At 40.4% G+C, this 25,516-nt stretch overlaps 1 protein-coding gene across 2 annotated transcripts in view; it reads left to right on the top strand.

The window, feature by feature from the left end:
- Positions 1-25,516, top strand: part of LOC120460377 (A disintegrin and metalloproteinase with thrombospondin motifs 20) — an 81,915-nt gene that overhangs the window by 9,359 nt on the left and 47,040 nt on the right. For both annotated transcript variants that reach the window (XM_039648121.2, XM_089127422.1), the window contains 7 exons: positions 8,545-8,792; positions 13,199-13,282; positions 14,012-14,136; positions 14,291-14,331; positions 15,627-15,732; positions 17,724-17,870; positions 24,990-25,131. In XM_039648121.2, the coding sequence (XP_039504055.2) occupies positions 8,545-8,792; positions 13,199-13,282; positions 14,012-14,136; positions 14,291-14,331; positions 15,627-15,732; positions 17,724-17,870; positions 24,990-25,131 (893 nt within the window). The remainder of the gene's footprint in view (positions 1-8,544; positions 8,793-13,198; positions 13,283-14,011; positions 14,137-14,290; positions 14,332-15,626; positions 15,733-17,723; positions 17,871-24,989; positions 25,132-25,516) is intronic.

Raw genomic sequence — 25,516 nt, 5'->3', positions numbered from 1 at the left:
ATCCATCCATCCATATACCCACCCATCCATCCACCCATCCATCCATCCATCCATCCATCCACCCATCCATCCATATACCCACCCACCCATCCACCCATCCATCCACCCATCCACCCATCCACCCATCCATCCATCCATATACCCACCCACCCATCCATCCTCCCACCCATCCATCCTCCCATCCATCCATCCATCCATCCATCCATCCATCCATATACCCACCCACCCATCCATCCATATATCCACCCATCCACCCATCCATCCATCCATCCATCCACCCATCCATCCATCCATCCATATACCCACCCACCCATCCATCCACCCATCCACCCATCCATCCATCCATCCACCCATCCATCCATCCATCCATATACCCACCCATCCATCCATCCATCCACCCATCCATCCATCCATCCATCCATCCATCCATCCATCCATCCATCCATCCATCCATCCATCCATCCATCCATCCATCCATATACCCATCCACCCATCCATCCATCCATCCATCCATATACCCACCCACCCATCCATCCACCCATCCATCCATCCATATACTCACCCACCCATCCACCCATCCATCCACCCATCCATCCATCCATCCACCCATCCATCCATCCATATACCCACCCATCCATCCATATACCCATCCATCCACCCATCCATCCATCCACCCATCCATCCATCCATCCATCCATCCATCCATCCATCCATATACCCATCCACCCACCCACCCATCCATCCACCCACCCACCCATCCATCCATCCATCCATCCATCCCCCACCCTTCCATCCATCCATATACCCATCCATTCACCCATCCACCCATCCATCCACCCATCCATCCATCCATCCATCCATCCATCCATCCATATACCCACCCACCCACCCATCCACCCACCCACCCACCCATCCAACTTTCAAGCTAGGCTTTTCTCAAGCCAGCATCAAAGTTTGTTCACAAAACTTAATTCCCCTAGTTACCGTTGCTAGGTGGTTGCTACAGTGTTCTGGCTCTTTACTTGGTGGTTTCTCTCTCTGTGGCTTATTTTCCCGTTAAAAAGCATAAGTGGTTAGAAAGGCAAAGATCTAAGCATGTATTAGACTGCAGGGTGTTGCTGGAAAATATTTCCAAAGCCTTGCATGTCACGGCCGAACAAATGAGTCACTCTATCTGCTGTTTAACACCTCGCTTACTCTGCGTCTCTCCTGATACACACTGATGCTCTCAGATGCTCAGAGCTCAGTTGTGTAACATATTTTTGACCTGAAATTATTGAAGAGAATAAAGACTGATTTTTTAAGTCACTAGTGAACTGTTGTAAATAAATTAAACTGAATAAAACAGCCAATCGCTGGCTAGTAAAGTCTTGCGTCACTGCAGCTGAGTTCATTGGCATTTCAGATATGAAATTGAATACAGCTTTGGAGAATTTGATGTTTTCTCATTCAAAGAGATTTGACTGAAACAGCTGTTTGAAAGATGGCTGCGGCTGAAATGCCTTAGTTGCCTTAAAGGGGTATTCACCCAAAAAATAAAATTTAAACTCACCCTTAAGTCATCCTAGGTGTTATGACACTCTTTTTTGACAGACAAATATAATTGAAGTTATATTAAAAACTGTCCTGACTCTTCCAAGCTTTATAATGGCATTATATTCAGATGCACTTTTATGATGAACAGATTAGGGCTGCAACTAACGATTATTTTGATAATCGATTAATCGGACGATTATTTTTTCGATTAATCGATTAATCAGATAAAAAAATTATATTCCATTTTTTTGTTTATTATAGCAAAATAAAACCCTAAAAACCACACTCTTTTGTGTGTTAAACAATCTACTTAATACAGACAACTTCATTATAAAGAAAAACAACAAATAAAAAAATATATATGACCATAACCTATGACAAAAATGCTATTGTAAACTAGATTAGTGGATAACTCTGCAAAACTTAGCCTAGAAATATCACAAGTGCACAATAATTTTATAAAATCTGAACATTTAGTGAAAAAAAATTCCTTAGTGGGGAACAAATAAGAGACAATAAGTGTAGCACTAACTCTGGTAAAACGTACACATTGCTCTTTGTATTGTTGTTATACATTCATGAAAAACATCGTAAAAATCAGATGCACAACTGTTTTAAATGTAAAGCACAGCTGTTTAGTGAGGAAGCAAAATATAATAGATAGGACAGAACAAGAAAGGCTATTAATAAACTTTCATTGCGCAAAAGTATTATGACATGATCATGAAAGCGCTGTGCTTATGTGCTTAAGTGCTTATGCTCATCGCGAGCGCTGAATGATGCGCTTGAAGCAACACGGAGTCACACGGCGGCGCGCAGCTCTTCAGTGTCCGCCGCATTAAAGTTAAAAGCATCAAGGAAAGAGAAAGACATATTGACTGTGTATTATACTGTATCTATGCAATAGTTTATTAAGTCTTTTCTTTTAACAGTTTTAAATTTCAGTTAGGCTACTGTGCACGTGAAGAACAATTATAGTGCGCCGAGTCTACTCTAGTGTTGTGATCTAACAGACACTCAGTAGAGAGTGATTAAGTTACAGCAATAAAAGTCTAGCAAGATAGAAAAACCATCATAGACCTTTATCTACGGATCAATTATAATAATAACATTGAATCATCTTGGAAAGAGTTTCATCATGTTAACTGTTGTAACGCGACGCGCTGTTTGAACACCGAATAGAGAATGACTGACAGCCGCAGTGGAGGGAAAAGCTTAGGTTAACTTGAATTTAATGACTTAAATATACATTTCTATCTCACATTATACTATAGTATGGCTTCATAAAGTATACACGATTAACGTAGGTCACCTATTTTGGTTTCAAAACGGCGAATTTACCGAAAGGTGACTGATTTTCGTGTATGCTGCATATTGATAGCGGTTTCCTGATGCCCGCAAATTAGTTCAAACTCACTGAATCAAGAGTGCGCATGCGAGACAGAAGATAATGTGCTCCAAACCGTCCGTGTTGCGCACGCGAGGCAGGGTAGAGCGGCGAGGGAGAGAGACTGCATGTGCGCCTCATGAAGCGCATGTAAGAAGCGCATGTTCCATGTAAACAATCCCCGTGACGTAATCAGACCAACTAATCGATAATGACATTCGTTGACAACGATTTTCATAATCGATTATAATCGATTTTATCGATTAGTTGTTGCAGCCCTAGAACAGATGCACTTTTATGATGATAGATGCAACTTTATGATGGACAGATGCACTTTTATGATGGATAGATGCACTTTTATGATGGATAGATGCACTTTTATGATGGATAGATGCACTTTTATGATGAATAGATGCACTTTTATCATGGACAGATGCACTTTTATGATGGATAGATGCACTTTTATGATGGATAGATGCACTTTTATGATGATAAATGCACTTTTATGATGGCAGATGTACTTTTATGATGGAAAGATGCACTTTTTCATGATAGATGCACTTTTATGATGATAGATGCACTTTTATGATGGACAGATGCACTTTTATGATGGATAGATGCTTTTTTAACATGGATAGATGCACTTTTATGATGGATAGATGCTTTTTTAACATGGATAGATGCACTTTTATGATGGACAGATGCACTTTTATCATGGACAGATGCACTTTTATCATGGACAGATGCACTTTTATGATGATAGATTCACTTTTATGGACTTGGACAGCCATTCACTGCTATTATAAAGCTTGGAAGAGCCAGGACATTTTTTAATATAACTCTAATTGTGTTCGTCTGAAAGAAGAATGTCATGTACACCTTGGATGACTTCAGGGTGAGTAAATCATGGGCTAATTTTCATGTTTGGATGAACTCCCCCCTTTAAAGGGTCGTGCGTGAGGTTGATCACCTGTGCGCTCGTGCACCTGCCGCCCACCGCCTCTCCTCCCGCCGGTGCCAGAGATCCAGAAGCGTTTAAGCTCAGTTCGCTCGCGGCACACACACGCCCAAGCCAGCGCTGCCGTCTGGACTTAATCTGGCGTAGTGCGTTCGCTGGCTTCAGAGTTGCCAGGACAGCTCAGTTTCAGAGCGGCTCTGTTTGTTTTGTGTTTGAGGAGTGGCAGCTCTCCAGATGAATGCTGCAAAGGCAGACAGATTAACCAGGATCCTCTGGCTTTATGGGGGAAGCGCTTCATGTAGTTTGGTAATTGTTTTTGTGCATGACACACAGCTGGGTCTGTGTGTTCAGTGATCTGAGCCTGCAGACACTAAACTAACCCATTTAAAGGGTTTCAGTGAACTCGAATGCACTACAAAAATGATATTACACATTACAAGTAATTCAAGTTATGTAATCAGATTACTTTTTCAGGTAACTAGTAAAGTAATGCATTACTTTTACATGTAGTTCAAAATATCTGTTACTTTTTCACTTTTTAGGGAGAAATGCACTTTTGTAACGCATTACTTTCTCCATCACTGTTCCCAATACAAACCCAATATCCCTTTATCATCTTTCAAGAATTAGCCGGAAAACAAGTCAAAAAGACTCTTTAAAAACTGTGTAAAAATTTCATATTCAGATCATGTGACCTTCTGTAACGCCCATATTTATTACAACTACAGTGATCCTCAAACCTTGGTTAGAAAACTAAGACTGGCGTCTTCTCATTATGTGTTAATAACTCCTAAAAGAGCTGGAGCTGCTGTGTTGAGGCTCTCTGGTTCGAGGGACTCTTCTCTCCAGGTTGTGCGGACACATAAAGCCGTCTTTGTGAGGGTCAGTGATGGGGCACTTCTTTATGTCTGGCTTGAAAGAGGAGTCTTGTCTTAAACCAGAGCAACGATTGGACAGAGAGAGAGAGAGCGAGGAGGATGAAAGGGAAGATGGGATGTGTTTGGATCGTGCCAACTGTCCCAGTTTATACAATGCCAAGTGGACTGGCGATGACGTTATGCTTCCCTGAATGTGTATTGCTCAAAGGTTGCTTTTTACTCTTTTATGAGGTAAACTAATGAAGTTCTCAGGGGTTTTGTTTATTTATCAACTTTAATGTTTTCGAGTTTTCTGCCCAAACGAATCACTGGTCAAGGAATTAAATGAAATGTGCTTAATGGACACCATAGCCAGCATTTCACCAAAACCTGATATATAAACATATTAATACACACCATTCACTTTCAGTTTAACTGATACCGGTTTATAAAAGAGAGTTCTGTACTTTCTTCCAGACGGTAGAGTTCATGAGACGGGTCACTTAAACACTTCCAGCCTCAGTTAGTGCGCATTGCTCATACAGAGTCTAGTCAAGTCATCCTCATTTATATAGCAGTATATACCTCATTTATAGATCGTTTCAAAGCAGCTTTATGGAGATAAACTTAATATAATTTAAGGTAACAGGTTTGGTTTTATAGCGGTTCTTGAATAATGTTATTTTCCAGCTAAAGTTAGTTTTGATTGATTCACTTCCGGTGAAATGATCATTTGTAATTAAATGACGACAATGTTCCCTCTAAACAGACTTTAAAGGGATAGTTTACTTTGAAATTAATTTTTGATATGTTTTAGGGCATCCAAGATGTAGGTGTCTTTGTTTCCACAGTATTTTCAATTTTGATATTTTTAGGTCAAACCGTTCTTTTCTGTTAGTCATATAATGCAGGTCTATGGTCATCACCTCGAAGAGCATGCACAGAGAAGTCAAAATTAATCATGATTTAATGACTCGTAAATGTAAGTACACATTGATGGCCTAAGACACGAAACGAGCGGTTTGTGTGAGAAAACAAACAGTATTTATATCGTCTTTACGTCTAACTATCCTTTTAAACTGAACCTGATGGCGTTCACATGCGCATTAAGAATTGATTCTATAGTTATGTGCGTTTGAATATATGTGCGCAGGTTTGTAATCCCCTACAACCATGCCTAAACAAACTACTCGTCTTGCCTATAAATTTTGTTACAGAATTTTATTTTATTTTATCACTTCGGGGTTGTTACGCGAACCGAATTTCCACATCGCTTTATCTGTCGAGTGGGATAGGGATCCTGCATCCCTAAAGTGGTTCACTATCCCAGATAGTCTCTCAGTCCAATCATTTTCATCCAAGTTCGAACAGTATATAGTATCTTTGATATTACAGAAAGATCACCAGCAAGTGGACAAGCCGTATCTGATCACACTTTCTACAGACTGATAAAAAAGGAAAGTAAGAACTGTGAAATAAATGTAAAGATCGTTCGATGAGAAACGATTGAGTTGATATTGAGGCGTGTGAATTCACTCCTGCATGGACATGTTGTGGTGTGTTTGTGTCTGCTGACTCCAGAGGATGAGGGTGGTTTTGCCTTCGTCATCTCCTTGTAAGCACTCGTTTGAAACACAACGGCGGAGAACAAACGCTGTATCTTTATCTCTGAAGCGATTGTTCTCACGAGATACGGGCCATGTTTGTCGTCAGATCTCATGAGTGTGTCTGACCGATAAACGTCCTCTAAAGCAAACGGGTCGCAGTCTGACATCTGTAGTGCAGCTCGGGATCAGTCCCAGTGATGTGATATGAGAATCTGTGAGATATAGGGAATATTGACATTGTCGAAATGTTATTAAAAGTGATGCTAAAACGGCACGGGTGAGTTTCTGTGCTTCTCCTCAGCGCTGATCTCGCGTCTGGCTCGTCGTGAGACGTGTTGAGAGATGCGTCTCCATAATAAGGGCTGTTGAAGTGCTTCATCTCCACACCTGGATGTGGATCCGTTTACACTCGCTGTCACCAGAGAAGCTCAAAACCATGTCGAGTTTATGTAGAGTCGGATGTTTGAACATCTTAAACGGGCTGTATGTATATGTAAGAACAAATGTATGAGCTTGTAACGAAAGTTAAAAAAAAGAGACTTCCTTGGTTGTCTGTGAAAGCTTTGACTGATTTGTATGTGAAGCATTAGGGAAAAATCGAAAGGATGTGATGTTTACGCTCCCGAGAGTCTCTCTTGCGTTCAGCGACACATGGAACTAATGCTTATAGGTGTGACAGCGAGAGAGCCGTTCAGGAGTGTGTAATTCACGATAAATGGTTACCACACAATATTAAATAATAAAATATTAAAGTTAAAAAAAAATGAGTAAAAAAAAAAAAAAAATAGTCCCTGACCGTGAACAGCAACGACGCTCCAATGTGTAATATGCATGAAAGCAGTGTTGCGCAGTGATGTATGGAGCCGTTGGGTAAAGCGGTCATAGTCGTGTTTTATCATGAATAAAGCACAGCTATTGGCCAGAATCAAGGATTGGAACTAACCGTTTTATAAATGTATATACCTAATAATATACTTATTATTAAGAATAAGCAGTAGTATTATTATGACCTTATTATTGTTATTAATATTGTATATAGTAATATTTAATGATTATAATGAAACTCTGAAATGTAATTTATTATGAATGTAACCAGTAAATTTAGAAGTAACATTTAGTATTATTTAGTAGTTTCAGTGTGTGTTTATGACTGTCCCAGTCTCAGTGTGTGTGACACACAGTTCAGTGTGTGTGTTTATGATTGTCCCAGTCTCAGTGTGTGTGTTTATGACTGTCCCGGTGACTTCAACTAAAGTCTCATTCTCATGATTTATTGGTTCCTTCCATCAGTGATCTCATGTTTAGATCAGCTCAGAGTGTGTGAAGACGTCCAGGCTTGTGTCAAAGCGACTGTCCCGTGAGCATGAGTGTGTTTAGTTTACACCCGTGCGCTGGGTTTACAGAGGGCTGGTGTGTGTGTGTGAATAAACAAACGGCAGATGTCCTCGTAAAGCGTGTCGTCTTCATTCTCTGGAGGTGTGTGTTTGGTGTGTGTGTGTTTGGCAGCGCTCTCGCTCTGTTCACTCACTAGACCCAGATCTGCACACACATGTGTTGTAAGGTAATGCCTCAGTGCAGTGGTTTCTGTCAGGGCTTCAGCATCATGTCTGTCAGCTGATCTGGAGTCAGTTTTCCAGCACGAGCCGCTCTGATGTAATCTCACATGTGGTGTGTATGCGTGTATCAGCGCTTGCATCAGTCGCTCCTCCTCCGGCCTCACAGTATCTCACAGAAAGTCTCAGACTAAAAATACACTGATGTTTTCTGACAAAGACACTGTTTGCAGAGGAAACGTCTCAGTTTCAATATTATTTTTGATATTATTGATGATGATTTTATTATATATTATAATAGTTAAAGTATTATATTGAAACTCATTATTTTTTGTATATGTAACCTATATATTTAGAAATAAAACAACAATAATAATGATAATAATAATAATAAATATTATTATTATAACAGTATATTGCAATATGTATAGTATTAATAATGAAACTGAAATATTAAAAAATGGTAATGTTTATATTAAAATTTTAATATAAACTGTAAAATATCACATGAATCATTTATTTACATTTTTTTTCTATGTAAATATATTTAGAAAAATATTATTATTATTTAAATTATAATATATTGTATCATATAATGATTTAATTTGTGCTGTAACACAGTAAAAGGGTGTTTCTTTTCCCACAGAACATCACGACAACGATCACATCAGTCTCCATAGCAACAGAACTCTGGAAGAGGAAGTGATGTCGATACAGGAAACGATGCGGAAGCGCTCGGCTCGTTCCCGAGAGGATTCCAGCGCTCCCCGTTCACGCAAGAAGCGTTTCCTATCGTACCCGCGCTTTGTGGAGCTCATGGTCACGGCCGACACCAAGATGCTCCGGCACCACGGCCCAAACCTCGAGCACTACATACTCACAATCATGTCAGTAGTAAGTAAATCAACATTTTATTCTTTTCATTATACCATAATATACTTATACCATAAAATTTGTAATCAGGTTAGAATTATGTGTTATTGTTAGAGAAAGCATCTGTAGTTTGTCTTGTTTTTGAGCTCATAAATCTGCTGTGGGTCTCATGAGCGTTCAGTCTTTTTGAAGTCTATTAAATAGTTTTAATCAATAATTGGTTCCATACCTCATGCACTGATTTACTCCATAATAACTTGGCTGGACTTTTTACCCACAAGGCCGTGCTTTGATACGATCCATCAGGGGGTCTTCTGACCACCCGCTCTACTTCGCTCCATATATTTTAAATGAATGAGCCAGTTTTTGGGTATAAATCCAGATATAAATGAGTAAAAACTGTTCAAAACAACATATGGACAATATTTACACCAGATCCTTCAGAGAATACCATGGCAAGAGTGAGAGCCCATTCACACTGGAGATTCAGAGTGAATTTAGTTCATTATACTGCCTTTTATGTTCAGGGGTGCGTTTCCCGAAAGCATTGTTAGCCAACTATGGTCGCGAGATGCATGTCTAACTTATAGCAAAACATCTTGCAATAATTCGATCTCGAACAGATTCATTTATAGTAGTTATTAATCCTCCATCTGCGTGACATCATTAACCAACATGGCTGAACGACCAATTTGCGACGAAATGGTTTTGGGGAACAGTCGTGACTAGCTAGTGGATTTCTCCAACGATGCATCGTACGACTGTAGTGAAGCAGCGAGTTATGGTGTTGTATGGGAAACAAACCCCAGATTGAGTCTTATTGTTCTGATGATGTCATAGTGGTGTGGGCGTGTCCTCTCGGCCAATCAGAAGCCTGCATTAGTGTGTCTGACGGTGATTTATAGTGGAGCTGCCTGTCTCTCTCTGTAATTGAATCAGTCTGTCTGAGTTTCCCCTTTGGCCTCTTCTAAACATGGTATTTATGGTGAACTAATGACTTCCGCTTGGATCGCCTCAGTTTTACGACAGGATTTGAAGGATTTGCTGGAAGATGTTGAAGATCTAGAGCAGGACATTTGACTTTTGGGCAGGAAAACGTCTCAAACACGATTCAGTAGATACATTTCAATTTCAGTTTATTTATAAAGCACAATTAAAACCAATGTGCTGTACAAAATGAACAATCATTAAATACAAAAGACCCCTGGATGTTAGTCTGGATTTAGTGACCACTAAGAGCCTCTGGTTGATCAACAGTTCCCTTTGTCTTGTGTTCCTCTTGTCTTGTGTTCCCCATATCTTGTGTTCCCCATGTCTTGTGTTCCCCTTGTGTTGTGTTCCCCTTGTGTTGTGTTCCCCTTGTCTTGTGTTCCCCATATCTTGTGTTCCCCATGTCTTGTGTTCCCCATGTCTTGTGTTCCCCTTGTGTTGTGTTCCCCTTGTGTTGTGTTCCCCTTGTCTTGTGTTCCCCTTGTCTTGTGTTCCCCATATCTTGTGTTCCCCATGTCTTGTGTTCCCCATGTCTTGTGTTCCCCATGTCTTGTGTTCCCCTTGTGTTGTGTTCCCCTTGTCTTGTGTTCCCCATATCTTGTGTTCCCCTTGTCTTGTGTTCCCCTTGTCTTGTGTTCCTCTTGTCTTGTGTTCCCCATGTCTTGTGTTCCCCATGTCTTGTGTTCCCCATATCTTGTGTTCCCCATGTCTTGTGTTCCCCTTGTCTTGTGTTCCCCTTGTGTTTTGTTCCCCTTGTCTTGTGTTCCTCTTGTCTTGTGTTCCCCTTATCTTGTGTTCCCCATGTCTTGTGTTCCCCATGTCTTGTGTTCCCCATGTCTTGTGTTCCCCTTGTCTTGTGTTCCCCTTATGTTTTGTTCCCCTTGTCTTGTGTTCCCCTTGTGTTTTGTTCCCCTTGTCTTGGGTTCCCCATGTCTTGTGTCCCCCATGTCTTGTGTTCCCCTTGTGTTTTGTTCCCCTTGTCTTGTGTTCCCCATGTCTTGTGTTCCCTTGTCTTGGGTTCCCCATGTCTTGTGTCCCCCATGTCTTGTGTTCCCCTTGTCTTGTGTTTCCCTTGTCTTGTGTTCCCCTTGTCTTGGGTTCCCCATGTCTTGTGTTCCCCATGTCTTGTGTTCCCCTTGTCTTGTGTTCCCCTTGTCTTGTGTTCCCCTTGTCTTGGGTTCCCCATGTCTTGGGTTCCCCATGTCTTGTGTCCCCCATGTCTTGTGTTCCTCCTGTATTGTGTTCCCCTTGTCTTGTGTTCCCCCTTGTGTTTTGTCCCCTTTGTCTTGTGTTCCCCTTGTGTTTTGTCTCCTTTGTCTTGGGTTCCCCTTGTGTTTTGTTCCCCTTGTCTTGGGTCCCCCATGTCTTGTGTCCCCCATGTCTTGTGTCCCCCATGTCTTGTGTTCCCCTTGTCTTGGCTTCCCCATGTCTTGTGTTCCCCTTGTGTTTTGTTCCCCTTGTCTTGTGTTCCCCTTGTCTTGTGTCCCCCATGTCTTGTGTTCCCCTTGTCTTGTGTTCCCCCTTGTGTTTTGTCCCCTTTGTCTTGTGTTCCCCTTGTCTTGTGTTCCCCCTTGTGTTTTGTCCCCTTTGTCTTGTGTTCCCCTTGTGTTTTGTCCCCTTTGTCTTGTGTTCCCCTTGTGTTTTGTCCCCTTTGTCTTGTGTTCCCCTTGTGTTTTGTTCCCCTTGTCTTGGGTCCCCCATGTCTTGTGTCCCCCATGTCTTGTGTTCCCCTTGTCTTGGCTTCCCCATGTCTTGTGTTCCCCTTGTGTTTTGTTCCCCTTGTCTTGTGTTCCCCTTGTCTTGGGTCCCCCATGTCTTGTGTCCCCCATGTCTTGTGTCCCCCATGTCTTGGGTTCCCCATGTCTTGTGTTCCCCTTGTGTTTTGTTCCCCTTGTCTTGGGTTCCCCGTGTCTTGTGTTCCTCCTGTCTTGTGTTCCCCTTGTCTTGGGTTCCCCATATCTTGTGCTCCCCTTGTCTTGGGTCCCCCATGTTTTATGTTCCCCTTGTCTTGGGTTCCCCATGTCTTGTGTTTCCCTTGTGTTGTGTTTCCCTTGTCTTGGGTTCCCCATGTCTTGTGTTTCCCTTGTGTTTTGTTCCCCTTGTCTTGTGTTCCCCTTTTTCTAGTGTTCGATATGTCTTTTGTTCCCCTTGTCTTGTGTTCCTCTTGTCTTGTGTTCCCCCTTGTGTTTTGTCCCCTTTGTCTTGTGTTCCCCTTGTGTTTTGTTCCCCTTGTCTTGTGTTTCCCATGTCTTGTGTTCCCCTTGTCTTGGCTTCCCCATGTCTTGTGTTCCCCTTGTGTTTTGTTCCCCTTGTCTTGTGTTCCCCTTGTCTTGGGTCCCCCATGTCTTGTGTCCCCCATGTCTTGGGTTCCCCATGTCTTGTGTTCCCCTTGTGTTTTGTTCCCCTTGTCTTGGGTCCCCCATGTCTTGTGTTCCCCTTGTCTTGGCTTCCCCATGTCTTGTGTTCCCCTTGTGTTTTGTTCCCCTTGTCTTGTGTTCCCCTTGTCTTGTGTTCCCCTTGTCTTGGGTTCCCCATATCTTGTGCTCCCCTTGTCTTGTGTTCCCCTTGTCTTGGGTCCCCCATGTTTTATGTTCCCCTTGTCTTGGGTTCCCCATGTCTTGTGTTTCCCTTGTGTTGTGTTCCCCTTGTCTTGGGTTCCCCTTATCTTGTGTTCCCCTTATCTTGTGTTCCTCTTGTCTTGTGTTCCTCTTGTGTTCCTTATGTCTTGTGCGGACATTATTTCCAGTTCTGTGCCAAGTTTGTAGTCCTTTGTAGTTTATCTTATTGATTAGTTCCTAAATGTTCCCAGGTGTGTCTTGTTTGCCAATCTCCCCTTGAGTGTGTATATACCCCAGTGTTTCTCATATTCTGGCCCCGTTTACACGATGGGAAAATGCAGATATTTCTCTGCGTTTTGCCCTCTCATTTACACGAAAACGGCGTTTTTATCACTGAAAACGATTATTTCTAAAAACAAACGCCAAAGTGGAGATTTCTGAAAATGCCAGTTATGTGTTGTCGTGTGAACTGGGAGAAACGGCGTTTTAGGTTCTCTCTTGTCGTTTCTGAGGATTCTGATTGGCTTGAATGGCTTTATCCTTAACCCCTACACTGCCGCCAATAGGTTTGGCATAGTTATGATGGCGCTCGACGGCGTATTTATGCGGGTGTGTAAACGATGTTATTTTTGAAAACGGAGTGGGGGAAAATATTCGTTTTGCTAAATACCCGGCTTTGTGTAAACGTGGCCATAGTCTGGTGTTGTCCTTTGTTGGATATGTGTCTGGTGATGCTCATTCTGTGATCTGGTTGGTCATGCTTTTTTTGTTATTAAAACAATTTCTGCATTTGGATCCAACTCTCCTTTTGTTTTGTTTTTTAGTTCACCCAGCGTTACAGTTTGGAAGACCAGTGGTTTATGGGTATTTTTGTTTCAGGTTGCTGCCATCTACAGAGACCCCAGTGTAGGAAACCTAATCAACATCATGATTGTCAAACTCATCGTCATACATAATGAACAGGTACATCAGAAAACATCCTTTTGACAAAAGACAAATGAGACCTTTTTAAGTTCTGATTGGTTTCTTCCAGATGAGATTATATGGAGAAGCCACATGTGTCTCTAGAGAAAAAGAAAAAGTAATTTCTCAACCTCAATAATGTCTCAAACTGTGCTCAGATTTCCTTAAGACCCCAAATACTGTCATCAAAACTCTCAATATGATCTCAATAATTTGTCATCAAATGATCTGAACTTTATCATTTATGTGTAAGTCTAGGGGAAACACTTGAGACAAGGTTGATACTTTAGTGTAATAATGCATTAAGTGTCCTGAGACATAAACGAGCAACATGAGATCTCTTTGTGTTCTCAGTTGTTTCTCCTAGACAGCAGTGAGATTAAATGGAGACTTTTGCTGAAGTCTCAGATGTTTCTCACGTCTCTTCTACAGTTTGAGACGTGATCTAAACAATGTCTCAAAATGTGCTCAGATTTGCTCAAGACCCAAAGTCTGCCATCAGAACTTAAGAGATCTCAATATGATCTCGATAATCTCTCATCAAATGATCTGAATTGACTCATTAGTGTGGAAGTTTAGGAAAAACAGGCTTGGTACATCAGTGAAATAATAGTGTCCTGAGACATAAACGAGCAACATCTGAGTGATTATTCTGCTCCGATCAACTCTAATAATTCGCTTTGTTAATTCGATAATGATAACTTGTTCAAAGTGTGTGTTTTTCCTCAGGAAGGACCGAATATAAACTTCTATGCCACTGCGACACTTCATAACTTCTGCACGTGGCAACAAAGCCACAATGTTTTGGACGACAGTCACCCAGGTCATCATGACACGGCCCTTCTCATAACCAGGTGACCTTAACTTGACCTCTGATCTCATAACCTTTCCTGACTTAAGTCAAACCTTTGATCATATGATTTTCATTACGACGCAGTGGATTGAACTTGATTAAAGCGTAAACACTTGTGTAGTGTGTGTTGTGTCATGAGTGTGTTTGTTTCTCAGGCAGGACATCTGTCGGGCAAAAGACAAGTGTGACACGTTAGGTAAGGGTTTACTTTGTTTCATCCAGACCTGTAAAGTACAGCTGGGTAATGCTCGCACAATGCTTTGAAAGTGCAAAAATATAATTTTTCAGTGTAGTTGTGTGAAAGCACTTTTTCCCATAATTTGATTTGACTGGCACACATTAATAAAAAGTTTTAAAAATGCAAATTAATTATTTAAAACTTATTGTGCTTAGCTTTTTTTTTTCTAACTCAAATTACTTTGAAAATGAGTTTTTTTCTTTCTAAATCTGCATAATGTATTATTTCGTATTTTAAAAAAAATATATTTTTTCTCAGAATAAGTCAGAATTAAATCAAACTGGCACTATTACACTAATATATTACACTGGCGCTGTTACAAAACATGGTTTTGAAAATGCGACGTAACAGGTGTTTTTCTTTAATGAATTTAATATCTTTGAGTCCTGTTGGTCAAGTGACAACAGCTCTTGTCATACAGCATATTGCATATCTTTTCACATATGTTTTAGTTTTTCATAATAATAGGCCATATACAGGACGTTTTCATTAGTGTGTTCATTAGTGTGTCACTTCATCTGGTTCCTGTCGTGAAGTCTGGTTCCTGAAGCAGAACCAGTGTTTCGGCTGAGCTTGATGGGCCTGTCATCGGCTCGTCACACAGGGCCAGCTGTGGTCATGAATGCACAGACCCAGGGGCCTGTGCAGGACCTCTGCAGGTGTTTAGTGCCCGCAATCTCATCCAAGCGTCCCAGCGATCCCTCCAATGAAAAAGTGGTGGATACTGGATTCATGGATAAAATGCACATGGATAGGCGGAAGTGACAAAAAAATTCTGGATTATGAATTTTAAGGTGGACAAGTGATTTGTTGAGGTCAGTTTGTAAAATTAAATATATATGCATATTCAAACGCGCATACCTATAGACTGAACACGCAATACACATGTAGCGTTCTCACAGGTTCACGTTTTTGAAGTTTACACGGAGATGATAACGCTTTTCAAAATGTTCAACACTTGATAATCTATTTCAGAGTTTGTGTTCTCGAGCTCCAGACACTGTTGTGTGTGTGTGTGTGTGAGTGAGCGGCCGGAGCATGTTAAGGGTTTTCTATTAGAACGGCCCCTAAGTTAATAACTGATGATCTTTGCGACGGAAGTGAATCAATCAAAACACAATAACTTTATTCTAGTTAATTCCCTGTTACTGCAATCTCCTATCATCGCTGTAAAGCTGCTGTGAAACTCTAAATTGTTAAAGCGCTGAATAAATGAATGAGACTTGACTAATGTTGTGTGTGTGCACCTGAAGGTTTGGCGGAGCTGGGAACGATGTGCGACCCGTACCGGAGCTGCTCCATCAGCGAGGAGAACGGCCTGAGCACTTCCTTCACCATCGCTCACGAGCTGGGACACGTGTGAGTCTCTCTCAAACACACTCGGCGCATCTCAGAACACAACACAGACCTCACGCTTACACCGCAGTAAATCACGCTCTCCCTCAGTCTCGTTCTCCTGCACTAATGTCCAAACATTCTTACATCAAGAGGCATTTACTGGAGAAGATATGACTGAAGATATTGAGTCTTGAGTTCTGAAAAATGTAAAAGGTTTGTGGTTGGAACAAGAACAAATATCTGCCAATGGAGTCTGAAAAATAATCTTGTTTCCCATTGAGTTAAGTTGATTTTTCTGACTGCATTGGGTTGTATTTCTTCTTGTTTTAAGCAAAAACTCACTTCATTTTGATGCATTTTTCAGTCTTAATATCTTCAGTCGTTGTTCTTCTCCAGTAAATGCAAGAATGTTTGGATATTTGTGCTGGAGAACAAGATAGAAACACTGAGGAAGATCATATTAGTCATATTAGTGAGCTCAGAACACGGCCTCATCACTGTTTCTCTCTGTATAAACGAAGCAGTGTGGATCCGTGTGTGTGTAAGAATGATAGTCATGCGGAGGGAATCCATGCAGTGGGACGACGGGGTCAAACCGCCTCACAAATCCACTTTTCCATAAGCAAATGTCCAAAGGAAGCCCTTCATTGCACAATACAGCAACATCTCCAATCTGCCCTCCAGATGAAACACGTGTGCGCTGCATATTTTCAAAGATTATTGGAGTATGTTTTACAGAGAAAATACTCATTCAGTTTTTCTACTTTCAAATTGCATGTTTAGTGTATCTCTTAGAAAGGAAGGTTCTATAGAACTTTATAGGGTTCTGTCAGGTGCTTCATCTATAGAAACTTTTAGTGGGTTCCCATCATGGATTTAGTTTTAATTCATTAATTAAATAAATAAAAAACTTAATTAATAAAAAAAAATTTAAATATGAAAGAAGTATTCAGTCATTTAAGACATTTTCTCCTTATATAGAACCTTTTTTGTTTTAAAATTGAATCAAGAACCCTAGAGTTCTATACAGAACCTTTTGGTTCTTTCAAATTGAGTCAAGAACACTGTAGTTCTACATAGAACTTTTTTTATATCGAGGGTTCTTACAAATTGAGTCAAGAATCCTAGAGTTCTATATAGAACTCTTTTGATCATCATCATGTTTTTGAAATGAAACCGATTCAGACAGAATATGACATATGAAACGTGTATGAGGTGTGTATTAAGCCGCACAGCTGGAGTGTGAAGGATCTGCGTACACACAGCTGTTTCTGGACTCTGACATCACTGCGTTTCTATTTCAGACGCCAGTTCTTCTCAATAAAGCTTTTATTTCCGGACTTTATTTCCGGATTTTTCCTTTCTGCCATGAAAGAGGTTTTGTTTTTATGTTGACAGTCACACATCACGGCACTAACGGAAATGCCACGGTTCAAATGTGTTTTTTTGGATATAAGAACTTAAGAAGATAAGATTTTTTCTCAGTATCTTAACATAAATATGGATTTTGTATATGGTACACTGCAAAATAATAGTAAATAAATAATAGTAACTTCCAAAGTATTTTCGTCTTGTTTTCCAGCACAAATATTCTTAAATCAAGATACATTTATGGGAGATGCAAAACAACTGAAGATATTAAGACTTGCTTACTGACAAAATGTATCAAAATGAAGAGTTTGAAACAAGAACAAATATCTGCCAGTGGAGTCAAAAAATCAACTTTTTTCAAAGGAAAAACAAGATTATTGTTCTGAACCCATTGGCAGATATTTGTTCTTGTTTTAAGCACAAATGCACTTCATTTGTACATTAAAAAAAATCTTGTTGCTTCTCCAGTAAGTGTATCTTGATTTAAGAATGTTTAGATATTTGTGATGAAAACAAGACAGAAACACTGAGGAAGAACATCATGTTTTGCAGTGGTGGTATTTATTCAGTACAGTCACAGTGTTGTATCCTGGAAGTGCATGAACTCAGTGCTTTGGATTGTGTGTGTGTGTGTGTCGTAGGTTCAACATGCCGCATGATGACAGTCCGAAGTGCAGAGAGAACGGAGTAAAGCACCAGTTCCACGTCATGGCTCCTATCCTCAACTACGACACCAGCCCCTGGTCCTGGTCCAAATGCAGCCGCAAACACGTCACAGACTTCCTGGAGTAGGTCACGCTCTCTTTATATCAGTGACATCACGCTCTCTTTATATCAGTGACATCACGCTCTCTTTATATCAGTGACATCACGCTCTCTTTATATCAGTGACATCACGCTCTCTATATATCAGTGACATCACGCTCTCTTTATATCAGTGACATCACGCTCTCTATATATCAGTGACCTCACACTCTCTTTATATCAGTGACATCACGCTCTCTATATATCAGTGACATCACGCTCTCTATATATCAGTGACATCACGCTCTCTTTATATCAGTGACATCACGCTCTCTATATATCAGTGACCTCACGCTCTCTTTATATCAGTGACATCACGCTCTCTTTATATCAGTGACATCACGCTCTCTATATATCAGTGACCTCACGCTCTCTTTATATCAGTGACATCACGCTCTCTTTATATCAGTGACATCACGCTCTCTTTATATCAGTGACATCACGCTCTCTATATATCAGTGACATCACGCTCTCTTTATATCAGTGACATCACGCTCTCTATATATCAGTGACCTCACACTCTCTTTATATCAGTGACATCACGCTCTCTATATATCAGTGACATCACGCTCTCTTTATATCAGTGACATTACGCTCTCTTTATATCAGTGACATCACGCTCTCTATATATCAGTGACCTCACGCTCTCTTTATATCAGTGACATCACGCTCTCTATATATTAGTGACATTACGCTCTCTTTATATCAGTGACATCACGCTCTCTATATATCAGTGACATCACGCTCTCTTTATATCAGTGACATTACGCTCTCTTTATATCAGTGACATCACGCTCTCTATATATCAGTGACATCACGCTCTCTTTATATCAGTGACATTACGCTCTCTATATATCAGTGACATCACGCTCTCTTTATATCAGTGACATCACGCTCTCTATATATCAGTGACATCACGCTCTCTTTATATCAGTGACATCACGCTCTCTTTATATCAGTGACATTACGCTCTCTTTATATCAGTGACATCACGCTCTCTATATATCAGTGACATCACGCTCTCTATATATCAGTGACATCACGCTCTCTATATATCAGTGACATCACGCTATCTATATATCAGTGACATTACGCTCTCTTTATATCAGTGACATCATGCTCTCTATATATCAGTGACATCACGCTGTCTATATATCAGTGACATCACGGTCTCTATATATCAGTGACATCATGCTCTCTATATATCAGTGACATCACGCTGTCTATATATCAGTGACATCACGGTCTCAGCTCTTAATATCAGTGACATCACGCTCTCTATATATTAGTGACATCGCGGTCTCAGCTCTTTATATCAGTGACATCACGCTCTCTATATATCAGTGACATCACGCACTCTGTATATATGTGACATCACGCTCTCTATATATATGTGACATCACGCACTCTGTATATATGTGACATCACGCTCTCTATATATGAGTGACATCACGGTCTATATATAAGTGACATCATGCTCTCTATATATAAGTGACATCACGCTCTCTATTTATCAGTGACATCATGCTCTCTATATATCATATCAGTGACATCACGCTCTCTATTTATCAGTGACATCATGCTCTCTATATATCATATCAGTGACATCACGCTCTCTATTTATCAGTGACATCATGCTCTCTATATATCATATCAGTGACATCACGCTCTCTATATATGAGTGACATCACGGTCTATATATCAGTGACATCACTCTCTCTATATATGTGACATCACGCTCCTCTCTATATATAAGTGACATCACGCTCTCTATATATCATATCAGTGACATCACGCTCTCTATATATCAGTGACATCACAGTCTCAGCTCTTTATATCAGTGACATCACGCTCTCTATATATCAGTGACATTACACTCTATATTTATCAGTGACATCATGCTCTTAGCTCTTAATATCAGTGAGTTTTCGTTGTGTAACTGCGCAGTGCTTCTGTATTGGAGGAGTGATCCTGCTCTCAGATTTAATAAAAAAAATATCTTAATTTGTGTTCCGAAGATGAACGAAAGTCTTGCGGGGTAAGTAATTACTGACAGAGTTTTCATTTTTGGGTGAACTATCCCTTTAAGCTGCATCTTGTTAAGCATGACCCAGAACACAGCCGTTCCCCAGCAGGCCTTCACTGGTGTAATATCAGATGTCAGCGTTGTGTTTTTAAAGTTAAAATGACCTTTGAGCAAATCCTCAACAGGTCACGCTCTTTAGAGCTCAAAATTGCTCTTCTTGTCTCACTGTCGTCTGCTTTCTCTCGAGGTGCCGGACAAACAGGCCTTTAGTGGCCGTCGTGCTTGGCCCTCGGCAACCGTAACCAGGGGCAACGGCTCATTGAGGCCGCTTCCCTTTCAGACAGGAAGTGTCAGATATAATTAGATTTTCCGGAGACTCAACGCTTTGATCTTCTCGCCGCTCCAGTGACTCTGCCGGTGAGACGCCTGTTGATCAGGGTTAGGATCACGGGTGACCAGCGCACGGGCTCTGGTTTTCCAGAACACACATCTAAACATTCATAAATCAAGATACATTTACTGGAGAAGCAACATGAGTGAAGATACAAGTCTTGCTTACTGAAAAATTTGTTTATGCTTAAAACAAGAACAAATGTCTGTCAAATATCAGTGGGGTCAGAAACTTAATTTATACTTAAATCTTATTTAAACAATCTCATTGATCTTCTCCAGTAAATGTATCCTGATTTAAGAATGTTTAGATATTTGTGCTGGAAAACGAGACAGTTTTTATTTTTAAACCCAATAATTAATGAAATTATAAAATGTCAATTAAATATATGAATAATAATACCAATGTTTATTAGTTGAACATTAGAGAATCTTGAACTTGCAAATGTGTTGTTAAATTATTAAAATATGAACCTTAAGTAAAGGATTTCACTAATAGTCAAAAGTAATTAAAAGCATTTTTTTAGACTTTAGACTAGTCAATAAAATTGTATCTGTTCCTCAATCACTCTTTCACTCAGAAATGCATCAGTAAAATGCTTCATAAACATGTTTATGTTGACTTTAAGACAGTCGTTTTCATGTCAGGTGCCTTTGCTTGATAGTTTCGTTGACTTCTTCAGTAGGAGGACAATTTTATTGCTCAAACGTTGCTCTTTCACAGCTTATCTGAGTTAAATATCATTGAGAAGATACTGAGATTTTTTCTTGTTTAGGTCTTTTCCCCAAATGTCTCTGTTCGCTGTCTATTTGCTATAGAGAAAATATAAAGAATTGATCACAAACTGTTTTCTTGACAGAGATGTGTTGATGAGAGGAAAGCACATGCATATTCGAAGCATTGAGAGTCCTCCAGAGCCGCAGAAACCTCAAGTGCTTCTGTGTTTTGACTGTCCATTCAATCTTTAAGAGCTCTTCAAGACGCAACACTCTCCTGTGAGGAGATTAAACAGACACTCACCGAAACACTGCATCCACCACACACACTTACACGAGACTGTACACTTCAAAAACATGGTGTTCTTCCTAAGTCTCGTTTTCCAGAACAAACATCTTATATCAAGGCACGTTTACTGGAGAACAACAATGACTGAAGTTATTAAGTCTTGCTTACTGAAAAATTAGTTTATGCTTAAAACAAGAACAATTATCTGCCAGTGGGGTCACAAAAATAAACTTAATTCGAAAGGGAGAACTCCATTGGCAGATATTTGTTCTTGTTTTAAGCACAAACAAGACTTAACATGTTCAGTGATTGTTTTTCTTGATTTAAGAATGGTTAGATATTTGTGCTGGAAAACAAGACTGAGGCACATGTTTCTTCAGTGTAGTATTTATCATCATATGGCAATGGTTTGTCAAGCCACAGCTGCATTGTAAAGCATATTATGTTGCTCAGGTACTGCTTTTTCTGATCGTTTAATGACTTCTCAGAATCCCAAGGCAGTTTAGATTAGCATGTTTGATCATTAACTTGGTGTACTCAGCTGTTAAGTTACTATACAACAAAAAACAGTGGAGAATTTTGTCATGCAATAATCGATTTATTGGAAAAGCTGTGATTTTGAGAACAAAAACAAACTACATTTACTGAAATGTGCAGTTGAATTGGTCGCATTAAAGATAGTTTGCACGTCCTAAATGTTGGCAAATCCTGTTATTTTCCACGGCCTGACCTACAATACAGCGCCAACTCGAGACGCTTCTCTTATAATTAGCTGAGACATTCATTGAGCCTTTTAGAAGCAGCTGTTGAATGTCTGAGAAATGAGGAACGTCTCGTTCTGTTCCCGCTCTGTTCAAGGGCGAATCAACCGTTACCGGCTTGATTCTCATGCTAAAACTCACAATATATCAAGTCCCTTTGGATCTGCACCAAAACGTCACTTTACTAATGAAAATGAGGCCGGTTGACTGTCGGTAACTGTTGCTCGCTCAGACATGCTTCACAGAACGTCTTATAGAAGTTATATGTGTTTATGAAGTGGTGAAAATATATGAATGTTATTTTTATGTGGGCTAGAATGACGTATGGACATTGAAAGACCTTTAATCTGTCAACAGAACTGAGAAAACGATGGTGTCTATGGCACTAATACCAGTGTACTGAATGATTAGTGTATTTATGTACCATGATATTTATTTGTTTCTCCAAGGTACCATGGTACATGTCCAAAAAACCTTCAGTCATAATAACTGTGAGTCATTTTCCTTAATAAACTCACTTTACCAACCCGCCCAAATGATCTCCAGGTGTGGACTTCATGCCTGTGCCAGAAGGGCGCAGCCTGACCTGAACTCAAAGAAACCTGCTCGCTGATCAACCACAACATTTGATAAGCACAAATGTTCTTTCAAAAAAGTAACATGTTTTTTGCAATGCAGTTCGTTGGAGAACCACAATAATACAATGGTATATAGATAAACCTTCCCTAAAAGGATAAATCCTCTAAAAATACAATTCTTGCATCATCTACTCCCCCTTACTGTATGTTGACTTTGTGTCTGTGGAACACAAAAATAAGATATTTTTTGTCCTTTTGTCTATATAATAAAAGCCAATGGGCTCCAAACTCTTTTGGACCCCCAACGTTCTTTAATTCACAACTATCGTTTTGGGGCGAACTGCCTTTTAGTGTAAGGATGCATATTGTTCAGTATTCATTGTTTGCAGTTCTAATCATGTGAAAGAGTCTGAATTCACACACTCACATTCACTTGAGTGTAGCTGAGAGATACTTAGAGATCTGATGGTCTCGGTTTACTGTAATCTTATCGCTCTTTAAGAGCTTTGGACTGACATACTCCTGTGAAAGGTTTTTGTCAGCTTCAGTCTTGCTGATTTTATGAGCAAACTCATAACTGGTGATGACGAGGTGCGGAAAGGCGAGAGCGTACGCCGCTTCTCTGCGCTGTCATCGTAACTCTGATGGATAAATGAGTCCCACAAAACGACACCCCTCGAGTAGTGTTCGTTTTTCCCCTCAGAAAGACAAAGGTTTTTTGTAGGTTGTTCAGAGGGTGAGCGAGGTAAAATAAACTGACACAGGTGTTTAGTCTCAAAGCCAAGGACAAATCGAACCAGCAACATCAAGAACTCACATAATTGCATCACACGGCTATTCTGAGCTTCAGTTTCCGTTCTCCCGTGCAGAAAGGTGAGCATGCGGAAGGCAAACGGAGAAAGGACTTTGTCAAGAGGTTTGTTTTGTTCCCTCTCTGGTGCCGACGACTGAAAGAGCCATTCAGAGTTGTTAAGCCCAACAATTCAATGAGCTTCAATGTACAGCTGCTCTTTTGTAGCTCTTTTATGTGTTTCAAAGGAAGGGTGTGGCGGGACATATATGTCATGACGTAGCCGGAGCTGAAGGCGTGTTGGACTGATGTGCTGAAATGTTGGTTTTGGCACCGTTGTGTTGATTCTTGGAGACCCACCATTGTTAGAGAACACCGTCTTTTCCCCCATTGAAATGAGGCCTTTGTGTTGTCTAAGTCCATTCAATCAGTTATCAGCAGGTAACAAAGCAGACCACCCAACGCTGCCACCCTCTTACACTTGGCCTTCAGATGCATGGTGAAATCAAAAAGACTGCATTCAAATTATCCATTGACAACTGATGCAAAATAACAACAAATCCCAGCAAGCAATAGCTATCATTTCACCATCTAGGTTAAATCAGAGCCCGTCTAACGGAGAGCCTTGGCACTTCCTATTAGCCCCATTGTGCATCATCTTGGTTGCAGTTCCATTAGAATGCCACTGGAGGTGATCGCGGGCGAGCGCAGAATGAATGGGAGTCTATGGGGCTAAACCTGCTTGTCGTTGAATCAACATAGATTTTATTGTTGATTCCGCAAGTTCAATGTAGATTATAGGCCAAAAGTCGAATGAACGAGTACTTATGTCCTTTCGATGTCTTACAGGTTAGGCCGTTGTTGGGCGGAACACGCTAGCATTCTGCTATTGTGTGACGTCATCACATTTTTGAACGGATTTTTAGAACAGATAAGTGAACTTAAAAATGCAATGTGTATTACCTTAGCCCTCCCTTTTGAATCCAACTTTCAAATTACTTGACAAAAAATTACATCCTGAGAAAAGTGGATTTCTGGGGGTGAAACCCCATTGACTCCCATTCATTCTGCACTTGACCGCGATGTTACTGCAGCCAGTCCAGAAACCAGAAGTTACCAGCCAGTGCCAGTTCTCTTCAATTAGACATTCTCTGGTTAAATATAGAACCAATACAGTCCGGCTATGAGTAACACACTTCTAGCCAAAATAACCTTGAATTTGGTTACATGTAATTTTTGCCCAAATAACTTGCGAGATGTATGATATTCCATCATCTAAGCGAAGTTAACAGTGATTGCAAGGTGTTTGGTATCATGTCATATGCGTTGATGACTAGTCTATTCTTGGGCGATGGTTAGACGTCTATTAAATTTTGTTTTAGTCTAGACGTCAAGGATGTGTTTGGACGGCTATTAGACATCTTTTAAAGGCAAAATTGCTTGCTAGGACACTTTATTATACTACTTACCCCAGGCTTTTGAGGGTATACACCAGGATGAAGAAAGCTATCACCTGATTAAATGTGTTTATCTCTCTGTTTTTTCTTCTTAGCACCGGTTATGGTGAATGTCTCCTGGACGAACCCTCAGGCCGGATGTATAACCTTCCCAACCAGCTGCCAGGTCAAGTCTACAATGCCAACCGGCAGTGTGAACTCATGTTCGGTCCCGGCTACCAAGTCTGTCCGTTCATGGTACGACATCTAAATATACTTCGACAATGGATTCAAAATGTACTGTATCAGTGACACCTTAACTTAGTGACCACCCTGTTAGCAAGAGATCCTGATAGGGTGTTCCTTTTTGCATTGTTCTGTCATCCTTTTGGGAGTCTGTTTAGTCATTTAACGACCAGGGAGACTGTCAACCCAACTCCTCTTTAGTTGTCCTGTTGCTCATTATTTCTTCTGGTGATTGGGTTCTTGTAGTCTCAAAGCTCATTTAACTAACCATCTGAATCCATTGTCCATACTAGTGACTCAACTGTATTTAGCTTTGTACCCAAGTCAAGGGAACTTACTGGTACATGGAAAGGGTTAGATTTACCAATATTCAAGTCCTTATTTCTAAATGGTTTTC

Source organism: Pimephales promelas, chromosome 25 (assembly GCF_988280905.1).
Source record: "Pimephales promelas chromosome 25, fPimPro1.hap1.1, whole genome shotgun sequence".
Classification (NCBI taxonomy): domain Eukaryota; kingdom Metazoa; phylum Chordata; class Actinopteri; order Cypriniformes; family Leuciscidae; genus Pimephales; species Pimephales promelas.
The sequence above is the reverse complement of the archived record's forward strand: the minus strand, read 5'-3'. Positions and strand labels throughout refer to the sequence as shown.